The 22487-nt window shown below is 38.9% G+C and overlaps 3 protein-coding genes and 1 long non-coding RNA gene across 5 annotated transcripts; 1 reads left to right on the top strand and 3 right to left on the bottom strand.

Moving 5' to 3' along the window:
* The first annotated feature begins 3242 nt into the window (after positions 1–3242).
* On the top strand, positions 3243–4812 carry LOC135613482 (uncharacterized). Its single transcript, XM_065110519.1, has 2 exons — positions 3243–4013; positions 4095–4812. The coding sequence occupies exons 1-2, from the start codon at positions 3663–3665 to the stop codon at positions 4671–4673; spliced, it is 930 nt and encodes a 309-aa protein (XP_064966591.1). The 5' UTR covers positions 3243–3662; the 3' UTR covers positions 4674–4812.
* Positions 4813–6084: 1272 nt separating this feature from the next.
* On the bottom strand, positions 6085–9579 carry LOC135610136 (uncharacterized). Of its 2 annotated transcripts, XR_010486047.1 has the most exons (3): positions 8970–9490; positions 7624–7876; positions 6085–6619 (listed from the first exon to the last, which is right to left on the bottom strand). It is a non-coding gene; the product is annotated as an uncharacterized LOC135610136 (long non-coding RNA). The 2 variants fall into 2 exon arrangements; XR_010486046.1 differs by having other exon boundaries at positions 6085–7876; positions 8970–9579.
* A 1120-nt stretch (positions 9580–10699) lies between these two features.
* LOC135610133 (transmembrane 9 superfamily member 1-like) lies at positions 10700–16552 on the bottom strand. The gene is made up of 12 exons (XM_065104242.1): positions 16350–16552; positions 14281–14473; positions 14051–14155; positions 13878–13895; positions 13702–13790; positions 13440–13592; positions 13061–13195; positions 12791–12957; positions 12226–12320; positions 11635–12008; positions 11136–11409; positions 10700–11051 (listed from the first exon to the last, which is right to left on the bottom strand). Exons 1-12 carry the CDS (start codon positions 16443–16445, stop codon positions 10984–10986), a joined length of 1767 nt encoding a protein of 588 aa, XP_064960314.1. The 5' UTR covers positions 16446–16552; the 3' UTR covers positions 10700–10983.
* A 4028-nt stretch (positions 16553–20580) lies between these two features.
* On the bottom strand, positions 20581–21930 carry LOC135610130 (myb-related protein 308-like). The gene is made up of 3 exons (XM_065104229.1): positions 21451–21930; positions 21238–21367; positions 20581–21149 (listed from the first exon to the last, which is right to left on the bottom strand). The coding sequence occupies exons 1-3, from the start codon at positions 21581–21583 to the stop codon at positions 20723–20725; spliced, it is 690 nt and encodes a 229-aa protein (XP_064960301.1). The 5' UTR covers positions 21584–21930; the 3' UTR covers positions 20581–20722.
* Positions 21931–22487: the final 557 nt, after the last annotated feature.

The raw sequence follows: 22487 nt of genomic DNA, 5'->3' as shown, positions 1-22487 counted from the left end.
CCTATATCCACCTTCCCAATTGTTCATTCAACCACTAGAGTGAGGCATATCTTATAGGATTTGTATTCTCCAAGGGCTTCACTTGCATCTGTGGTTGGCTTATCCTATCAGAATGTAGAATGTGGATGAGGTCATTAGGTCAACTAGTTGAAAAACTTTATAACAGGCTTCATGTAAGTCATTGTCAATATTCTTTCAGATTTATGTTACATTTGTCATGGAAGTATGGAATGCTAGTAGACCACTGATATCATTTTTTTATTGTGGGTGATCTTTGGTGAAGTGGAATTCACCCACTCCACTAGGCAACAATCATTCACAAAGTTTCTCTGTTCATGATCTGTTTTTTTTTTCTCTCTTTCTCAGAGCTTGTTTGAAGACACTGTGGTAGATATATCAAACTACTGCCTAAAGCTTCAACTCTTCTTGTGCTTTCCCTCTATTGCTTATAAACAAACACTATATGTGATTTCCTCTGACCTTCAGCTTCAAGATATTCCAATTCATGTGTTTCTTTAAATATTGCAGTAATTGTGGTGTGGAAATCAAGGGAAGCCAACTCAATTCAGTTTGAGAGTTGTGTGTGTGAAACAAAATGTCAAAGTCACTAGCATTCTCCCTATCAAGGTTGCAAATACTAGTATGAAATCAAGATACTGACCTGTTTGTTGATGTATATCAATTGGTATCACTGCAAAATAATAATGAATGATAAAAATGAGTATAAAAAGTATCAAGGTTTGAAATCTCGATCCTGTACTCATTTCAGTAATTTAATGGACCGAAGTAGTATCCTAGTGCATCGATATACTGAACCACAATACATTCTGATATTAATCAGAAAATAACAAAAAATAATAATATCGATTTCTACCGAACTATATGATCTGAGACTAATTCTTTGTCATTGATAAATACTGATCAGTACATCCTGTACCGTTCAATATTTGAGATCTTGAAAACTATTATAAAAAAAAATAAAAGAAAGCTATGGTTCATCTCTTTCAAGTCTTCCAAGTGATAGAGTAGGGACTGAGATGTGGAAGCGCCAAAGAGGTCCAAAAGAAAGCCACATCTCTTTCAGTGGATGAGTTGTGAATGATAGAGAGCAAATGTATCTTCTCTCACAGAAGTTATCCTCCCACAAAGGGATGTCAGACACTAGACTCCTCTTGTGGCTGTCACTATGAAGATTGGTATGGCCTCAACTCGGGTCTTCTCCATCAGCAGTGTCAAAAAGAAGGTAAGCCAAACTAACAACAGCCACAGAATGACTACCCAACTTAAAGCACTAGCAGTTGCTATCATTCAAAAACCAGAAGAAATACCAGCGGTTGCTATCTCCTTCAACTTGAGATAGCAGCAGCAATATCATACATCTATAAGTAGTTGGAAAAAGGGAACCAAATGATCAGAAAACTACAAGCTTTGTATGGCTTAGGAAGGCAGAGGATGGATATAGGAAAAGGCAGGCTTTCTGATAGAAGTGTGAGATTGACAGTTCTGGATCTGAAACAGCTACAAATGGGATTCTTGCAAAGTCTTTATTGTGATGACCCACAAGCCATGTCCTGACTTTTGTGGTAATTGCTTTTCTCAATCTCTTTGTGTAGAGGCTAATTTTGTTTCTTTTCTGATTCTTTTTTGATCTGATAAAACAAAAGTAGAACAATAGCTAGAAAAACACTAGAACAAAAGAATTAGTGGATCTGTTTAGTCTGTAAGAAGAAAAAAATTTATATATATATATATATAGAAGATGTGGTGGTGTCATGTCATAGTCTTTTTAAGCAGTTGAGTCTCTCTTTTGTGAGAACAGTGCTACTTAGTGATCAAGTCATTCATCATGTAACATTTAATTGAGTCACAGAAATGCATTCACAAACACTTCGATTCTACTAAACCATATGCAACTATTGGAGCAGTTTTATGCATGCAAGACAGGCATTTGCAACTGCTAAACCAAATGCAAGACAGGTACTCACAAACACAGAAGCCAAGTGATGTTTCTTACCAGTATCTTCTCGCTTGGTGGTCCAGGCATTCGCAAGGCTACCAGGCTTCATGATGGAGGAGATGACTAGCCAGGCATCGCAGCCTACTTTGAACCAGGCAATGACAGCAAGTTACCATGTGTCAGCAGATCATAGTGTTCCATGTCACTGTAGAATTAGCATATGAGCATGATCATTGTCCTCCTCCTCTTCCCAATGAGATCTCAAGAGACCAACATTCTCTCTCCCAAAAGTCCAAAGCATCATCCATGGGTTAGAAAATGTGATGGTGGGGCCCCAGAATTTTGTAACACCAAGGCTTTGCAATTAAAAATACAGTGAGGAGGAAGATGAAAGCAAGGGTGAGGCCGAAAAGAAGATCTGCATGGTGGATAGAGATATGGATGGACACAGTGGATGATTCCATTCCTTGCTCTTCAAGAAAAAAAAGTGAACCCATACAAGTGTTTAAGAGATTATATAAGCCAAATCATACCCTCCTTTGCCTCTTAATTGTACCACCTTAATCATTAGGGACATCATCCCTCATCCTAAAGTATCTGGAGCACATGAGTTTCATCAATTATCTATTACTACACTGACGGTCGACTGCGTAAGGTTCCTATGGGTACAAAATCTTGAAAGAATCAATCTATATAGTCTTACACTTATCAAAGAATAATTACTATTTCTTTCACTATAAAGGGATGAAAAAAGCTTGAAAGATGATGATTTTTTTTTTCTCTCTCTCATGAGACTTCAGATAAGTGCCAACTGGAAAAAGCAGAAATTGAGATCTTAATAATAGCAGAGGCAAAATGGAGTAATCGTAACCCTGAGACTTACAATTACCAGAAAAGGTGGAGGACCACTCAGGATCTTGGCTGGCCATAAGACAAGATATCATGCCCCGTATGACTGGATGGAATCCAACACCCATTTCCCCTAGAGAAAGCTGAGGAGGTTGGCCCTGGTAGAGAGATGATGGCATGACTTGTTCAAGCCTACAAGTTTGTACAAGAGGCTCACATGGAACACCCTCCCTTGGTGATTGCATATGTGCTTCAGCAGGGAAAGGTGTCATAGAAAAGGGAAAAGTCTCAGTAGCCCCAGAAAGAAAGATAGGAGAAAAGAGAAGCAAAAGGAAGCACACCAATCAGAGAAGGGGGGCTCACTTTTTGCCCGTCTCTGGCCCCAACATATCACAGTCGCCGTCTCCAAAGGATTCCATTCAACTCTGTCGACTTGGGTAGCATTGCACTCGCCCTCTCCCACCCCTACAAAACCAAGTTAGAAAGCCACCAAGAACTTTGTAGCTCAAGTACCAAGAACAAAGAAACCAGCTTCCTCCTCTCTTTCTCTCTCCCCCACAGTCGAATCTAGTGTGAGAGAGAGAGAGAGAGAGAGAGAGAGAGAGAGAGAGAAGAGAAGAAGAGGAACGAAGAGAAGCCATGAGACTGACGAGAATTCCAATCATCCTTTCCCCTGTAAACCAACCACCCATCATTGCGGCCAAACTATCCTTTTCAGCGTCGGGAGGTGAGCTTTAAAGCCGCCCTCCTCCTCCACAGCTTCTTCCTACTTAACCTCCTCTTCTCCACCTTCACGCGATCCGCTTCTCCATTCCTTGCCGCGTGTAATTCCCTATCGTTCTTTTCCGCGGCCACCATGAAGCCCTCTTGTGGCTCCGTCAACGGTTTCTACGCCTTCGTCGCCCATGGCGTCGATGACCTTGGTCGCTGTCTTACGTCGACCAACTTTATGTCGGTCACGTTCCTGCAGCGCTGCGTCGCGCTGCTTCGGTCCGTCCACTCGCAGTTCATGAGCCTGGTCCAGAAGCTCCATCTGCCTCCCGGTGAAAAGTGGTTCGACGAGTACATGGACGAGAGCGCCCGCGTGTGGGACGCGTGCCATGTCCTCAAGCTCGGCCTCGCCAGCATGGAGAGCTACTGCGCCACCGGAGCCGACATGATCTCCATCCTCGAACGACACCGCAGCAATCCTCAACTCGTTCGACAGGTCTGCTCTCGCTTGGACGTCACCTTTACCGATCTTGCATCAGAAACTGGTGTTATCTTGATGGCTGGCTTCATGTCATAGGCAATGCGAGCAATCTCCGTGTGTCGAAGAGCAGCGGCGGGCATGCAAGAGGAGAACAGAGTGCTAACGGAGACGAGGATTGAGGCGCTGTCGCTCCGGACCGGCGAGAAGGTTCCGTCGGAATCGAAGCTGAACGGGTTCAATGGGTTCAGGGGAGTGTTGCATGCAATGGGGAACGTGAGCTCCTTCCTCTTGATGGTCCTGCTCTGGGGACTGGTGCACTGGTGGCCATGCTGCAGCTCGAGCCAAGCGGCCGCGGACTCCTCCTCCTCCTCCTCCTCCTTCGAGCCGACATACATGCTGTCGATCGCAAGGCTGCAGCAGAGGGTGGTGGGGGAGATCGAGGGGACGGGAGGCAGGCGGCAGGGGGTTCTGCTGTACGAGTTCCGCCGGGCGAGGGCCGCTACAGAGGAGTTGAGGGAGGGGCCCGGAGACGGGGGAGAGATGGAGGAGAGCCTGAAGCTGTGGTTCGGGCTGCTGAGGTCCGGCACTGACAGCATCGCCGGGCAGCTGGATGACTTCTTGGATGAGATCGTGGAGGGGAGGAAGAAGCTGGTGGACTTGTGCAGTCACAGGTAGGTCCGACTACAAACAAAGAAAAGACAAGTTTCAATAACAGGGTTGAGAAGAGTAGATGTGCCGTCATGCTATCTGCTCTGTTCTTGCTCCAAACATCTTCCTTCTTCTATCTATAATGTTCAAACTTATATGTGATCAAATGAGAGTTGACTGCCATGAACAAATAGCTTGCAGCAGGAAGAAAGTTGTATCGTCTTGTCAACAAGTTCCAACCAGATCACATACCTAGAGAAGAATGGACATCTCACTTCTGGTGGCTGTTCTTTGTTGGCTTTCTCTGAAATCAAAATAGGGAGGAAAGAAACAGGAACACAGCACGATGGAAGCTTTCGTCCGGCTGCGGCTGGGGCTGGGCCTGGGGCTGATGCTGAGGAGATGGAGACCATGATGGGGATCGACAAGCCTTCTGAACCAGCAGTCTGACAATGTCTGCTGTTTGATTCCTGTCACTGTCTTCAGCACAAAAACCTCAGTCTTGATGCTTTTCTAGTCCCTACCCTTCCTAAAAAGTTCAAAAGAGAAAGGAGAAAGCACTTCTCCATCAGCAGTACATCATACAAAGAGAGGCTTCCTGAAACTTTTGTGGGCTGAAAGCAGGTCTGAAACATATAGGTAGCACAGGAAATAATTCTGACCCTCAGCTAAACAGCAAACTATTTCAGCAGAAACATGGTAGACCTAGCTGTAAGCCCTATGCATATATATATATATATATATATGAACATTATTAGCAGAGCCTAGAGAGCAGACTGTCACAGAACAAGTTGTAGGGCTTAGGGTAAAGAACATATGAAGCTGTTCATGAGAAGACAAATGATAACTGCAACACCTACAGCTTGATAGTTAGTATGGGGAAAGCATGAAAATTTAAAGACTGCATATAACAAAGTGATCATGTAAAGCTGGCACTTGGATGCTGAATGACACTAAATTACACACTTTACAATCAATCAACTTAACAAGACAAATGCTTGACAACAAGTGTGGTGATCAACACACACACAGATTGGAGTGTTACAAATTCATACAGTGATTGATAAATTCTAAACTACACACTTTACAATCAATCAACTTAACAAGACAAATGCTTGACAACAAGTGTGGTGATCAACACACAAATAGATTGGAGTGTTACAAATTCATACACTGTTTTATTTAAGACTATTCCAGATTGATAAAATTCTAAACTACACACTTCACAATCAATCAACTTTAACTGCCAGGACAAATACTTGAACACTAGTTTGGTGATCAACAAACAGAGAGATTGGAGCATCGCAAATTCATACACTGTTTTATTTAAAACTATTCCCGATTGATAAAATTCTGAACTACACACTTTACAATCAATCAATTTTAACTGCCAGGACAAATGCTTGAACACAAGTGTGGTGATCAACAAACAGAGAGATTGGAGCATCACAAATTCATACACTGTTTTATTTAAAACTATTCCCGATTGATAAAATTCTGAACTACACACTTTACAATCAATCAATTTTAACTGCCAGGACAAATGCTTGAACACAACTGTGGTGATCGACAAACAGAGAGATTGGAGTGTCGCAAATTCAAACACTGTTTTATTTAAAACTATTCCCGATCGATAAAATTCGATCATCAAAGTTCTTAACCTTGCCCGGTCAATGGCCTGCAAAAGTTGTAACATTAGTCACAGAGCTGAAACCAATAAGATGATTTCATAAACATATAAGATAATCAGTATCATCTACAAACTGCCTTTGATTACTGTATAACAAATCCTGGCATTGCAAACTGTGATGAAAAGGACTCAAACATATTGTTCTCAAGGTCCTCAGGAAACTCCCGTAACTTCCCATACAACCTCGGTGCAAAACTTGCTATTTCAGCGGACCTTAGAAGAAATTCAGCAATCATCTTCAAATCTTCGTCTAAACAACCTCTCTTAGTCATGAGAGAAATGCCTAAAGTCACAGAAACAAGAGTACATTTAATCTCTTCCCAACATCCTGAAACTGCATATTCTAAAATGTAATACAGTAACATAGGAGAAATTACCTATCCTTGCTCCTGCAGAAGAGAATAAATGATGATGAAAATGTGATACCCTTATGGCTTCTGCTGACAATTTTTGCACTTTGTTTTTAAAATTTTTCTCGATAAGTGAAGATGATTCGTAAATATCAATTTTTTTTTTTTGATCCAAATATTTAGACACCTATGATGGTAGATATGTGACATGTCAACACTTAAAAGAGTAGCACTAGTGGTGAAGATGCCTTGCCTTGGCGATCTTAATGAAGAAAACTTCCCTACAGACACATGATCTTACATAATATTTGAGAAAAGATCTCCAAGCTAAATTCATTTTGAGTGGTTTTTGTAATCAAGAACCAGCTCACTGTGGCATAGGCACACAACAATACCTTTCTAACGTGGCATGATTGTATCCTTCACCAGTTTTTGTGGCCCCGTACTAATCAGAACTGGCTAATGAATAACCAATCGATATGTGACATGTCAACACTTCTAGCACAATTCATAGTGCTAACATTTTTTTTTTGACACAATATGTCTTGATCATGCCAGTCAGCAAAGCAACCCTGGTTGTGATAACTTTTAGCACTTAGTGCTTATGCCGAGTAAAAAAGATAAGGTCATGCCAAAAGAAGGCGGGCAACAATGTGAGCACACCTTTAAACGGAAGGAAAAACTCACATTTACAAATAAAATTTATCAAATGAACATCTATTTGGTGACTAAAAGAGCACGAAACACTTTTATAGAACAAATGAATTATGTGAAATAGCTGTATTCATGCTTATGGCATCAAAGGTGCATATCATCCAATGAACAGGTAGATTAACAATTAGAATAAATCATGTGTGAAACTAAGTACCTAGACTATCCTTCTGAAAACACACTAATAAATTTTTGAAGAAAAGTATGCATAATTACTCAGGGTAACCTGCTCCACATAGTTTTGTGGAAGAGCATCCATTATGCTGTTACTGAGGTCCATCGAGAGCTCATGGCACCGGAGGTTGTTGATATGGTACCAAACAAAATACATGATACATCAAATTATGATATAACAAATTAAGAAAAACTAGATGAGAAGTGAAAACACCACAAACCATGGCACATATGGGTTCCAAACCAATGTCAGAAGCTGGTTCCTGGAGCCTCTGTCTTTCTGCTGCTTGAAAATCAAGCATAACCTAGACAAAAGACAACAAAAAAGAACACAATTAAATGATTGCAATGCATCAGCCACCATCCGCACATACAAAACAGTAGATAATTTTCAAGTGGTATCGAAGCCAATCAAATCTTCTTCTATATATCAAAGAACCAAATAGTGTGTTAACCCATCATTTTTTTCCTCCATGGTGACTGCATAATTGTTCTGAATGTTCTCCGGAGGCAAGATCTAAGCAAGTATTAGTTCATTTGACATGACAATATTGCATTTAAACTGGATGTTAAATATTTGTGCTTTGTTCCTCTCATGGGTAATTGTTGCCTTTTTAATTTTCTTCATGGTGATAAAAGCCAAAAACATTTACAATTTTACACAAATTTCCTCCATTCATTCTTCATTTAGATTTCTATTTCCTTGGGCTGCTGCAGAAAGCTAAATCTAGCATCATTTACTTCCATACAAGTTTCCTTCCACTTTTCCAACCTTGAAATATGCTTTCTCTGGGCAATTTCAATTATGATAAAGAAACACAATGTATACAAGAAATTTCCTTTCATGTCCTCCTGACACATCATCTCCTTCAAATATCTTCAACTATAGTGATCACCTAGAGTAAATCCTGACTAGTTCAAAACATCTTCAGGATGCAAAATGTTTGCCAGCTGAAGGTAGTGCATCTAAATTGAACAAAAAAGTTGCCATTCCATATATGGATATTTCTCAATTTAAAAGTCCAAGGATTCCAGATTAAGAGATGGTTGTCTGTAACCCCAGTTACCAATCTGCAATTTACTCTACGCAATCAGAGGCTAAGGCTTGAGCATTTATCCCAACTTACTAAATATAAGCTTAATGTTAAGGTATATCTACTTGCTCCAAAGCTATTGCCAAAGCAGCTATGCGGTTCTTGTGAGGTCCCTTTGATGCGATGGAAAAACAGCAAAATCTATCCTTTCATCATCAGATAGGGCCTCAAAAGGCTAATGTGAGTCATTCAAGTAACAATATCAGAATAGTTAAAAGGCCATGGCACTCTTGCAAAAGATAAAAACCAAAGTTAAGCAGTGCTGATATAAACATACATGTACAAGAACAAGGATTGCTGATACCTTTTTTGGCACTGTACAAGACCGTTTGTGCCAGTTCTCATGTCCCTACGCCGGCTAGCATGGGCCAACATTTGACCTTCAGAACGGGTTGATTTGGTTCGCCGAGCGTCTGCAGATCCGGCTCCATCTTCGCCCTCTTCCACGCGTTTAGACCGAGAGAGCCTCTGCTCCTCGTGACAGACTCCTCGGCGTCGCTTGACTCCACGGGTCCATCAGGAGAGGTCCTTGGCTACTGATCGACAACTACGAATAGAGACCGACCAGCAGCGTGGAAAGCTAGAGATCGGCCAGGCTATTCGATGAAACTTCATGGGGTGCTACAGCTCTGGCGAAGGGAAGAAGCAGCCAAGCGGGTTGGTGAGTGGCCACCATCAATGGCGGAAGGCGAGAGACAGGGAGAGCGGGTAGCGCAACCCTAATCGGAAAACGGTCGGAGGAGGAGAGGGCGGGAGTGATAACCGCCCTGATTTGTGACGTTGTCGGGCCCATCTGTAGAGAAGATCGGGCCCATTAAGCTTTATCGGTGGAAGTCTTGTGGGTATACTTCGAGGGTTCATTTGCGAGGGTTCAGTACATCAAAAGACATCAGGCACGTCAACGTATGCTTGGAAATCTGCGAGTGACACCGAAGTGGCGCGCACATGTTTTGGATCACATCAAAGGTTTGTTATGAGAATTATCTTCTTTATCAAATGATCTTAATCGTGAACTCCATCGATCTCATAATTATTGTGATTTGGCAACATTCTTGTGAATTCATATTACTTGTTGCATGCGCCATGCGACGTGCATGCGGATAATGATGCATCATAGACCTTAAAACTCTTTAAGTTATTTGAACGGTTGTTGTAGCAACATTTAGGAGTTACGTAGAACGAAGCACAGATACAAATGTCGAAGCGCATCAAGACATACAAAAAAGAGGAGGAAAAAAAAAAGGGAGAAACAATGGGGATAAGAGGAAAATTGCACGGGGGACAAAAAGGTCATCTTCACAAATAGAAATAAATTAAAAGAACATTATTTATTAATGTAACATAAAGAGCATGTGAGATAGATTTCTACTAAACCATGTCAAACAGTTCTTAAAGTAAAAGAAATAACACATGCTAATTTGTAGACTAATAGGCAAGAATTCAATGGCTTGATTGAAGAATTGTTATTGCTCCAAAAAATAGACGGGCAGTAAACAACTATAGATACCTGAGACTAGACGCACAGTACAATCTATTTACCTATTCAAAATGATGGGGCTCCTTTTAGCCATAACCTAATTCAACAGATGATAATTGTTCATAGGAGGAAATAATATATGTGAATGTTTCAGACTGAAGATACAAGCTGCCAATACTTTATAAACCAAATGAATATACAAACATCAATGTACACAATGTTCTAATAGCCGAAAGAAACAGGGATTGAAAATTTTCTAGCTTAAAAGCACACACCATGACCACTATGAAATAGATAGCAACCACTTGTATGATTTAACCAGATACCGATAAGCAAAAATGTTGTAATCACTAGGACTGCTAAAACATTCAATATTATAATAGGCATAACTTCCACCATGAAGTAGATCGATCGTATAATCTTGGTATTGTGTTAGAGAAAAATTAAAGTATCCTAGTGTTATTATGAGCTGCAATGGGGACATGCAGTGCCCATAACTACTGGACGGTCCTGCTTTGCAACTAAAGTCATGTAAACATGATAAAGAAGTTGCTGTGTGTTCTACAAAGTAGATTAAGTTATTTGTTGACTAGGCTGAGTACACTGGGAGGCTGTCGAGTGAAACAATGGGAAAAGAAAATTGCAAAACATCCTGCTAAGTCCATAACAAAACAGAAACAACCGTGAAAGAAAGTTAAAAAAAGAAGGTAGTGCATCCCTCCCATACAATTTCAACAATTACCACCAGATTTTTCATCAATCCACCTTTCACCCCTAAGTTCCGCTAATTCAAAATTTCATAACCCAGCACATGATATAAGCCTTCAGGTTGTGCTTGTGGCTAGTCGCATTTTATGTTTCTGTAGATTCTTCTCACAAATAAAGTAGAGCCAAGATAACCCACAGCACCTGAATTTTGAACAGCAGTCATAAAAACAGCAATGCAGAAGATACATGAGCACAATTTGAAGATTGGAGTTTGGACCAACTTACCACAAAGAATTCCTAAACCCAAACAAAACATTAGAGTGTAGCCAAAGTAGAAGCTAGTCTGGAAAAAGCCTGACATCTTGGTCTTCACGTGGTAGTAATATATAGAGTAAAGGTACACATAAACAGCAGTTGAAGCAGCAGAAAAGAATGAAGTCCACTGCCAGTGATAGTTCTCAGCATTTAGCAAGAAATATGTTCCCACTATAGTCACACAAATGGTGACAATTATGAGGATCAAGAAGACCAGTAGCATAAAGCCATACACATAATAGACCTGCCCAAAATGATTAACCAGGTGGTCAGTATCTTTTGTATCTGCACATGCACATCACTGAGATAGCAAAATTTAGATGCCTCATAACATTTCAACTGGACAAAATACCAGATTCATTCAAACAACAGGCAAGATTAAAATTTTTAAGGGCAAAAATTAATTAGAAAAAAACTACTAACTTGTAACTATGGTCAGTGTAATTCATACAAAAATGATGTAGTTTACCTTGTAATTCCAGAATGATGTGAAGACAAAATACATCTCAATGAATATGCTACCAAATGGAAGCAGTCCTCCCATAAGTGAGACAACAAAAGGTGTAAGATACCATTTCTTCTCAGGGATAGGACGAGGAATGGTCTTCACACGGCATGGATTGTTTGGCGAACCACTCCAGTTCCTACCAACAACAGTGCCTAGAAGTGCTAGAGGAAATGAGATGAAAGCCCACAATACAAACACAACCATCATTGTCCCGAATGGAATAGCCGCTAGTGATCCATAGAATATAGCAATTGTGTTAAGTACGAAGCCAATTGCAAAGCACATAAATGGAAACAATGATGCTGTGACAATCATTGCCTTTATCCAATTTTTACCTGCCAATAAACAAGAATATCTATTTAGATAAATGATTAGACATTGAAACTAAAAATCCCAATTTCATTTAGGGATATGTGTGTGTGCGCACACGCAAGTGTGCATCTGGATCTGTACCACAAAGCTTCTTGATTTGAATAGAAACTACATTACTAAAGTCAATGCATATTTCTAAGAAAACTAAAAAGAAAGATGGTCACTTGAGAGGAACCATACCACCATTACGTGAGTAAAGTCCACCACTAACATAGCCAGCAATGAATGAGGTAAGAGCATAGCACACTATGAAAGTTGTAATGATAGATCCTCGCCTGCCCAACAAGAAAAAATTGGTAGTAAGAGAAAAACTTACAATCCAGATCTGAAAGACTTAAGAAAAAATAAACTGCTTATAAAACAAAATGTTAGAACAAATAATTAGAGATACATGTTAACAGAGAAATAACCATATTATGTCCATAGTAATCAATATTGAAGGTGGAAGACACGGAAATGGGTCAACTAATATCTAAGCCTACCTGCAAGATACAAAAACAAAGACTAAAAGATAATAAACACCATGAGCATATTTCATGCAGCACGTTGTGACACCAAAGATATTCTGCAGGTAATCAAATATAAATGAAGATATGACGATCCTGATACTGAAACAACGAGAAATACAGTGAATTGTTTACTTGGCCAATCGTGCAATCATAAATCTAATAAAAATGCCTAGAGAACCAGCAATAAAGTTGGTACTGTAATCAACCAGCAGTTTCAAAGCTGAGTCTATACATACCCAATGTATAATGTTCCGACAATTGCCAACACGATCACTAGGAGAACAAGCATTGCCAATTGTGCACCAGTACCAACAAGAGTTGAAAGAAGAACCAAACTGCGAGGAGGTCGGAAGACATCCCCATGAACAAGTTTCCATCCAGATTCTTCACTCACATCTCTTTCCTGATAAAAAATATAAAAAAAATAAAAAGATCCAAGTTGGATGATAGAATCATGACAAATATGCATGTTACAAGAAATACTAAAAATGGCAGCAAGTAATTACCAGAGTCTCAAGATCATCATCTTCACGAGCATATTTTGCATAATCATTTCGGAGAGTTCTCATCAATATCATAGATACCAGGCCAGTGAGGAAAATAACCATCATGAAAGAATTGAAGATAGAAAACCAGTGAATCTGTGTAACAGATGCAATATTGCAATCATACGCAAGAAGCATTTTCATGGATAAAAATTGTCAATAATTATCACCAGCAAGGTTTTGAATTCTAGAATCTTATAAAACAAGTACATAGTGATCAATAAAACAAGTATATACTGATCAATACAGTAAATATGCCTTGGTATAACAATTTTATTTTAAAAAAAACATACGTGGTAAGAAAAAGGAAAACATGATAAATAACCCAGAACTGCATTACCTGGTGCTCAAAAAAAGGGTAATCCAAGTAAACCTCAAAACGGCGGGCAAATGTTACATTTGTTGGCAGCCATTTGACCGAATATGTCATATCTAATTTTTTTCCCACCTCCAAAAGTTTAGGACTTGCTTGAGTGAGATTGACATGAATAATCTGCAAGAAAGGAACAATGAAAAAATGGACCAGTAATGATTATGACACAAGTAGACCAAAAAAGTTCTTTTGTGGTATTGTGACCGTAAAGCTCCAATAGACAACCTACCTGATATCCCTTATGTTGGATGACAATATCTTTATGTGTGAAAAGATAATGTTTATCTTTGTTGTTTTTGTCAGTCTCTCCAACAAAGCCTAATTCAAAGAAAAAATATTATACATAAGAAATCACATCAAAGATCAGAAGCAAATAGGAGGCAAGAATGATAGGGAGGAACATACCCCACAAAGGCAGGTCATCTAGATCACGGCCCCAAACAATGAAGAATGAGAAGAATTAGGTCAAGGGTAAACAATCAAGCATAATAAGCACATATAAGAAGAAAACAGAATATCACCCCAAGTCTGGGTTAAAGAATCAGATAAAGTCAAAAAGACCTCATTATTTAACTTACCTATGAAGAATTCAAACCAATAAGAGTTATCTATGGCATCGATGAATTGCTTCACTTTTGTGGCATCAAGTTCAATTGTACATATGGAACCTTTGTCAACATTCCCTGACATATCAATTTACAGTAGTTTAAATGAGGAACTGATGATGAGGTCCTCAATGGACCTAAATTGTGCCCGCATCGCAATTAACTCAATAAACACAAAACATTTGGTAAAGAAAATTGCATACTTTGAAATTTTATTGGGATCTGGCTGTCAATCAGTTCATTTCCACCTAGGACCTCCCCCAGACCACTCCACTTATGCGCAGGGTTCTCAGATGGCTGACAGAATGGAAGGCTATAATAGTTATATGTCTCTTGAGGGTTATTGTAAGGGCCAACCTTGTTTACCCATAGTGTAACAGGGTCTTCAGCTTGGTACTGCAAGCGAATTGACAACAGATACGAAACCCATGATAAAGAGAAAGATAACTTTCCCGGCATATTTTCATAGAGATATAAAAACAAGAAATTATTCAGCCTAACAGTTGTACTTGGAAAAAATAAATCACTTTTTATTTATAAAATAAAGGACCATGTAGTAATAATATTTTATCTTCTCGGAAATATTTAAAAATAGACAAAGGTAGAGCCTTCCTTTGTCTGATTTATCAGACCAGAGGTAGAAAATCAAACTAGAGATGCATCATTTATCCAACATATCTTAGAGTAGTCATCAGTATAAATAGAAAGAGACTAGAGAATCTCCAGTTTAAATAGAATAGCATTAAAAATTAGCCTATACTAACCATTTTGAATTGAAAACAATAAACATATTCAGAATATTACTAGACATTTTTATAATTAATTACAAACTAGGACAAGCCTTAAACAAAGATATAGGGGTGATCTAAGGATGTTCTAAGCCAAGACTAAGATTCAAATATGGATTGCAACTTAAATTTAATTGCCTACAATATATTATTCAATAGGAAGAGAAGAATTAAGACAGTTCCTACAGTCAGAGAAGACTAGTTGAAGTGAAGTGGGGCATACAAGAAGTTATATGATCATCATGTGTCCCTCAATTGAAAAGCAATGTTGTGAGAGTTACGAAAACAAACTGTGATTTATCAGTCAAGGATTCGTCAGTTTGAGAAATCAGTTGAAAAGAAGAAGATATTGAGATTGGAAATGTGGAGTTACGAAGAAAAAGAATCTAAAATGATTCCATGCCATCCTGTAACTAAATCATTATTAATTTATGATAAAATAAGGAAAAACAATTTGAAATATGCAACCTATAAATGCAAAAGTTGCACGAAATAATTCCGCTCAGTGGGGCCAATATAGGCAGAAGAAAACATGGGAAGATTTTGCTAGAAATAGTAAGATGGACCTTGAAAGCTCCGGAGTTACTAGTGATCCTGCCCTCAATAATGCTCAATGATGAGAAAGAAACCATGTTACTAGTACCAAATAGTTGAAAGAATTATGTTGTCCGTACAGCTTCCACTTTTGTCAAATCATCCACAAGATTGCTCAAGCACATGTCACGTGCAAGACACTAATGATTCCATCGTAAAACTAAGGTAGGCATATATAATCTATAGTGTGAAAAGATGGAAAGGTAGACAGTAAATCACATTTTGACTTGTTGAGATCATCGCCACGGGATCTATGATCAAGTATTCAGTGAATGCAAGCCATTGACCAATATGAAATCCATAATATGCAACCAGAATTGCGCTATTCAGTATCTTCTGGTGAATCATGGCAAGGTGGACAACAGGTGACTCCGTCAAAGGCACTCGATCCTCTCCAGTGAATCTTCACTAGACACTCAAATTAACCCTAAAGACAAACAAAGGGAAAAGAGGACATCCTATCAGACATGCAAGCATATTGGGAGGTGTACATGCTGCAAACACTAATTTGAATTCGTGCCACGAAGGGCGTCTGGCACTTCCGATCATCACTAAACCAACCTTTTCGCACCCTAATCGGAATCAATTCAAGAAAAGTAAATGGAGTACTAAGATTCCAACTGGATCTCAACATCCAAAAACTGCTTCAGATTCAGCAAGAAAATAGCACGCCAGCACCGTTGCACGCTGGAACTTCTGCCATATGTGATGGGTAAGAGGAACCGGCAATCACTAGTAGAATCCAAGTCCAGATCTACACCGCCATCAAAAAAATAGAACAGAACAAACCCTAGCTACGGATCGACCTACTCGCATCACGGCGAAGCAAAGAGATCCAGACGAACGGAAGGTTCGGATCGACAAAGCAGAGCCGGGATCGAGGAGCGTACCTTGTGATCGGACTCGGAGGCGGAAGCCGAGGCGACGAGGAGGAAAAGGAGGAAGGCGGCCGAGAGGTACGGCAGAGATCGGGCACCGGGACGCATGGCCGCGGCCGGATCTGAGAGCGGAGCACAGTGGAGAGAGAGAGCGAAGAGAGACAGAAGAGAGAGAGAGAGGCGTCTCCTTTGGGACTTCTAATCTAGTCGACCAAGACTTGACGGTTTCGTCCATGATTGAGCTAAATAGGACGATCCAATGTCTTGTGCTCGGTTCAAGGACATGGGTTGGGGTTGGGTCTCATCAAGATTCGTGTTCATCATCATCGAAACCTGGCTTTTGACCTAAAAAGGGTGATTGCTGTGCTCGGTGGAACACGATTGGTTGGGGTTGGGTCTCGTCAAGATTAGTATTCATCTATGATCATTAGTGGTACCCGGCTTTTTAGCTAAATAGGGCGATTGTTGTGCTCGGTGGAAGACGATGGGTTGGGGTTGGGTCTCATCAAGATTAGTGTTCATCTATGATCATTATTGGTACTCGGCTTTTGAGCTAAATAGGGCGATTGTCGTGCTCGGTGGAAGACGATGGGTTGGGGTGGAGTCTCATCAAGATTAGTGTTCGTCTATGATCATTATTGATACCCAGCTTTTGAGCTAAATAGGACGCTTGGTGTGTGCTCGGTGGAAGCAGATGGGTTGATCTCATCAAGATTAGTGTTCTTCTCTGATCCTTGTTAAGGGTTGGCTTATTTATTCATTTATTTATTTCATCATGAATTTTGTCAGAACGCAAAATAATTTATTTTTTATTGATTAATTAGATTTTTATTCACTCACACACAATATATATATATATATATATATATATTCTTGCAAATTGTGCAAAATAAATAATATGTTTGTCTTCGTCAATTTTAATATAACATATGTATATTTCTTTAAATATAGAAAAGGTCAAATTAAGTGCTACCAATAATTGAGTCTTAAAAAAAACAATATAAAAATATATAACACCTAAAACATACTTAATATTTATTCATGCTATTACAATAATTTTAAAAGCATCAATATAAATTAGAACTCTAAGTAGTGGTCACGGTTGTTTCACTTAGGCTTAGGCCCATTCACCATTTTAAGGTTGGGTTCGACTTGAGCTCGATCCATTCAAGAAGCCCACGAGCAATATATTTGCTTGCTAAATGGGCCTGATCCAAACATTGGCCCAATTCAATTGGGTTCTACTCGTCAATATATATATATATATATATATATATATGTATATATATATGTATATATGTATATATATATGTATATATGTATATATATATGTATATATGTATATATATATGTATATATGTATATATATATATATGTATATATGTATATATATATGTATATATGTATATATATATATATGTATATATGTATATATATATGTATATATGTATATATATATGTATATATGTATATATATATGTATATATGTATATATATATGTATATATGTATATATATATGTATATATGTATATATATATGTATATATGTATATATATATGTATATATGTATATATATATGTATATATGTATATATATATGTATATATGTATATATATATGTATATATGTATATATATATGTATATATGTATATATATATGTATATATGTATATATATATGTATATATGTATATATATATGTATATATGTATATATATATGTATATATGTATATATATATATGTATATATGTATATATATATGTATATATGTATATATATATATATGTATATATGTATATATATATGTATATATGTATATATATATATGTATATATGTATATATATATGTATATATGTATATATATATATATGTATATATGTATATATATATGTATATATGTATATATATATGTATATATGTATATATATATATGTATATATGTATATATGTATATATATATGTATATATATATATATATATATATATATATATATATATATATATATATATATATATATATATATATATATATATATATATATATATATATATAAAATTTACAATCACAATCCAAGTGGTTTGACGAACATTCATGATGGAGAAGGATGAGTCTTAGGAGAACAAAGAGCACATGGGTTGACCAGAATTCCATCCCAAATTTGAAATTTAGCATTAGGACTATTATGTGGGCAACAATTAAACAAAAAATTTGAAGGAAAAAGAAATATAGAAATCATCGCAAGTGATTTGAGTGGGAGGTTTGACCTTCTAGATTGTCAACCCCACATCCTTTCAATAGCTACCAAATCCACTAGCCGATATAAAATGGCTATCCAAAAGGTAAAGAAATCAAAGAGATGACATGCACATTGTTGAATCTGTTGAACACATCAAATTGGCATAGATAATTGATAGGGAGAGGAAGAGTCATGCTTATGTAGTATTTTAATATATCACACATAAAATTATGAAAAATTAAATGTATTGTACGTCACGTGATACTAGTCCATATTAATCTATCGTAAACTATTTACATCGATATTGTATCGTCCTTATCGGAAGAGGATCAATGTATACATAATTTTATTTCGATATTATTTTCAAATTTTAATTTTTTTATCGAATCGTAAAAGAATAATCTTACGATGGACTACTAGAAATTAAGAAATAGACACTATATATTTGTTATTCATGTGATTTGGTCACCCACCACCCAACAAGGAGGAATTTTCTCTGACAAAGCTTTGTCAATTCAACATTGTCATCAAAGATATGCACAAGAATGAAATCAGGAGGATAAGAGATTGGGATGGTCTGACACTTCAAATCATTGGTGGGCAGGAGGAGGAAAACATGGATGGAAATGATGTCCTTTTCACGTTTGGGTAGTAGTAGATGTCACCATGGACATGATTTCCACCAAACTGCTGAGCACAAAGTGGAGAAAGAGAGAGAGAGAGAGAGAGAGAGAGAGAGCAGCTTCCGCCACCAAACTGCTGTGTTGATGGTTGTGAGTGAAATGATGCGTCGTGGCCGATTAGTCGGCATGGCTTGATCCACATATCAATGTCGGGAGTTTACGATCAATTGGAAGAAGTGCCAAAGTCGACTATGTCAGGAAGTCGAGATACGATAGCGCCGTATGAGAGATGGCATCTCTCGGTCGGAGCGCTCACTCCGTCATTCGGGAAGGCGTCTCTCGATCGGGATGCTGACTCCGTCTTCCAAGAAGGTGTCTCCTAGGTGATCGAGTTTATCGGGGGTGGTCGAGCTCCTGTATAGAAGGCCCTCGTCGGGGGTTTTCGACAGTGGCCCCTCGTCGAATAAGTTAGTGGTTGCCTCATTTTTTTCCGTCTCTTGGCCAGATGTCGGTCATGGGCTTTTATACCATTGTGCGAGGATCGATTGTACGTGGATTTAGCTCATTAATATTTGTAGGAATATCAATATATGTCATCGTTATAATTTTGATCATTGTTATAATTTTGATCTCTAAGTCGCAAACGAACATCTTGTAGCAGCGAGACTCAAACTCCTAATACGAAATCGATGGAGGATTAATAAGTGTAATATTTTTTATATACATATAAAATGGGTATTTCTAAAGCTTAAATGTTGACTTGTTAGTGGTAGAGCAACTTTAGGATTGTATTCTTATGGCGAAATTATTTCTCATAGCGTATAGTTTTTTTTTCTCTCTTCATTCTTGAATTAAGATTATCAAATTATTGACATCTTTGATTCATAAATTCTTAGGATTAGAATGATTGTCTTTTTACGAGTTAAGTTATTCTAATATCCAAAATGAGAAGCAAGATTAAATTTAATAGGAATAATTGATATAACTTATTTGATATTATTTATTTTACTTTTATATATTTATATTGTAATTAGCACTATTTTGTATTTGTATGAAGCCAATCGAAAAAATCCAAGGATTCATGAGAAAAAAATTATTAGAAGTAGATTTAGTGTATTTTTATTCGATCAAAAATTTATGAAACTCTCGAAAAAGGAATGTTTTCTTAAAGGATGGAGAAATAATTTATTTTCGAATGAATTTTGGAACTCTCTCGATAAACAAATGTTTTGGTGATCTCCCAAATGTTGTCAATCATTGGCATCAATCATTGATAGCTTCTCTTCCCTCATTAATTGCCTATCTTTTTACATACGTAAACCTTCACATCTTCTCAATCCTCCTCATGTGTGACAGAGCCACAAGAACAAGATTTCTCTCCCTCAATCTAATGCAACGAAGACATCAACCTACCTACTACCATCGCCTTCACACCTCTCTCTCTCTCTCTCTCTCTCTCTCTCTCTCTCTCTCTCATCTTCTTCAGCAGAACAGCTTCTTGACATGCACAGATACAGCTGCCAGCTAAGCTATGCGTTGCCCTTCTTCCAATGGCCAGATAAACCTGAACCCGAGTGGCCGTGGGATGTGCCGGCAGCTACAGGTCTCGCTGCTTTGGAAGCCGAGATGGCAGCACAGGCACAGGGCCCGCATGGTGCTTGTGCTTGCGGTTGCTGCTGGTGGAGGAGAGGACTGCTCCGGAGAAGAGTGGCGAGGGAGGCTTATGGAGAGGTCAAGGTTGAGATCGAGGCCGCCGTCCCCGTCTCGGCTACTGCTGTCGCCGGAGGAGTCTTGAGCCATGGACCGCTCTTCCTGCTTGAGGGCGGTGATGGGCCGGTGAGTCTGGGGGTCGAGACCTCGGCCGAGGAGCTTCCTCTTGATGTGCGTGTTCCAGTAGTTCTTGATCTCGTTGTCGGTCCTTCCCGGCAATCTCCCAGCTATCAGAGACCATCTGAAACAACAAGGCAATGCCGACATGGTAAGCAACACCGCCGTGCACGCAAACAGTGGAGTGAGTCTCGCAGCAATCGCCTTCATACTTGTTGCCGAGGAGGCCATGGAGCTCGATGATGAGCTCATCTTCTTCGGCGGTGAAGTTGCCGCGCTTGAGATCGGGCCGGAGGTAGTTTATCCACCTGAGCCTGCAACTCTTCCCACACCTAAGCAAACCTTCAAGAACAGGAAGATGCCATGAGCAAAACATGGCACGGATACATCGGTAGGATCGAATCCGAGCCTCCCGGGAAAACTACCTGCAGCTTTGGGGAGCGATCTCCAGCAACCTTCGCCATGGGCTTTGATGTAAGAGATCAGCTTCTCGTCTTCCTCCTTGGTCCAGGCTCCTTTGTTGGTGTGAGCCTTCTCGCAACACGGAGACCTGCCCATGCTTGGAACTTTGGTTTCAGGTGTCGCAGAAAAGAGAGAGAGGAGCAAAGGGAGAGGGTTTGATACGGAGAGGAAGGAGAGGTGTTCGATTTATATGAGAGGAGGTGGTGAGCTCAAGAAATCCATGAGGGGCTCACTCGAGTGAGTTGGTGTGGAAAGGCAGTGGATTTGGTAGGTAGGTGTACTCTTGAGTTGAGGGTTTGCAGTTCCATTAGGATTCTTCCATCTCATCTTATATTCTGTCATTTGACTTCAATGCAAGCTTTCAAGGTTTCTAGAAATCCAAACGTTGTGCACATGGATTTGTGTGGTGGGGAAGAAGAAGGGTAGAGAGAGAGAGAGAGAGAGAGAGAGAGAGAGAGAGAGTCCATGGTATCTGGTGGCCAACCCTTCTCTTCTCCCACCTTCCCCCCTCCTTCTCCTCATGACAAGGAAACAATGGGTGGGGTGTGTCTGATGTCTTCTTTGATCATTTCTACTGTGAAAATTCCAAGAGTTGATTAGATTATTGTCAGAGTTAGAAAGATATGTGTTGATTTCAAGTGGGGTTCAACCATCAGAAACCATCTTCTTCTTCTTCTTCTTCTTCTTCTTCTTCTTCTTCTTCTTCTTCTTCTTCTTCTAATTTATGCCATGAGCATGGGTTCCGAATGATGCTTCCAAATTGGGTGGCAGGAAAGGAAGGGAAACTTGTGGTCAAAAACTTTGATCATGGATTATAAAGTCATCAACAATTCTTATGAGGATTCTATCCTATCCTATCCTATCCTATCCTATCCTTTTGAACAAGATTTAGACTGCTATAATAATTCCTCATCTTTGACTGAATTCAACAACTATATTTTAGCAACAAATGACTCAATTATCTTCGGTATGCTTAGCATTCATCCATCGTATCATCGTA

Source organism: Musa acuminata, chromosome BXJ1-2, assembly GCF_036884655.1.
Source record: "Musa acuminata AAA Group cultivar baxijiao chromosome BXJ1-2, Cavendish_Baxijiao_AAA, whole genome shotgun sequence".
Taxonomy (NCBI): domain Eukaryota; kingdom Viridiplantae; phylum Streptophyta; class Magnoliopsida; order Zingiberales; family Musaceae; genus Musa; species Musa acuminata.
Note: the sequence above shows the minus strand (reverse complement) of the source record. Positions and strands in the feature narration are given on the sequence as shown.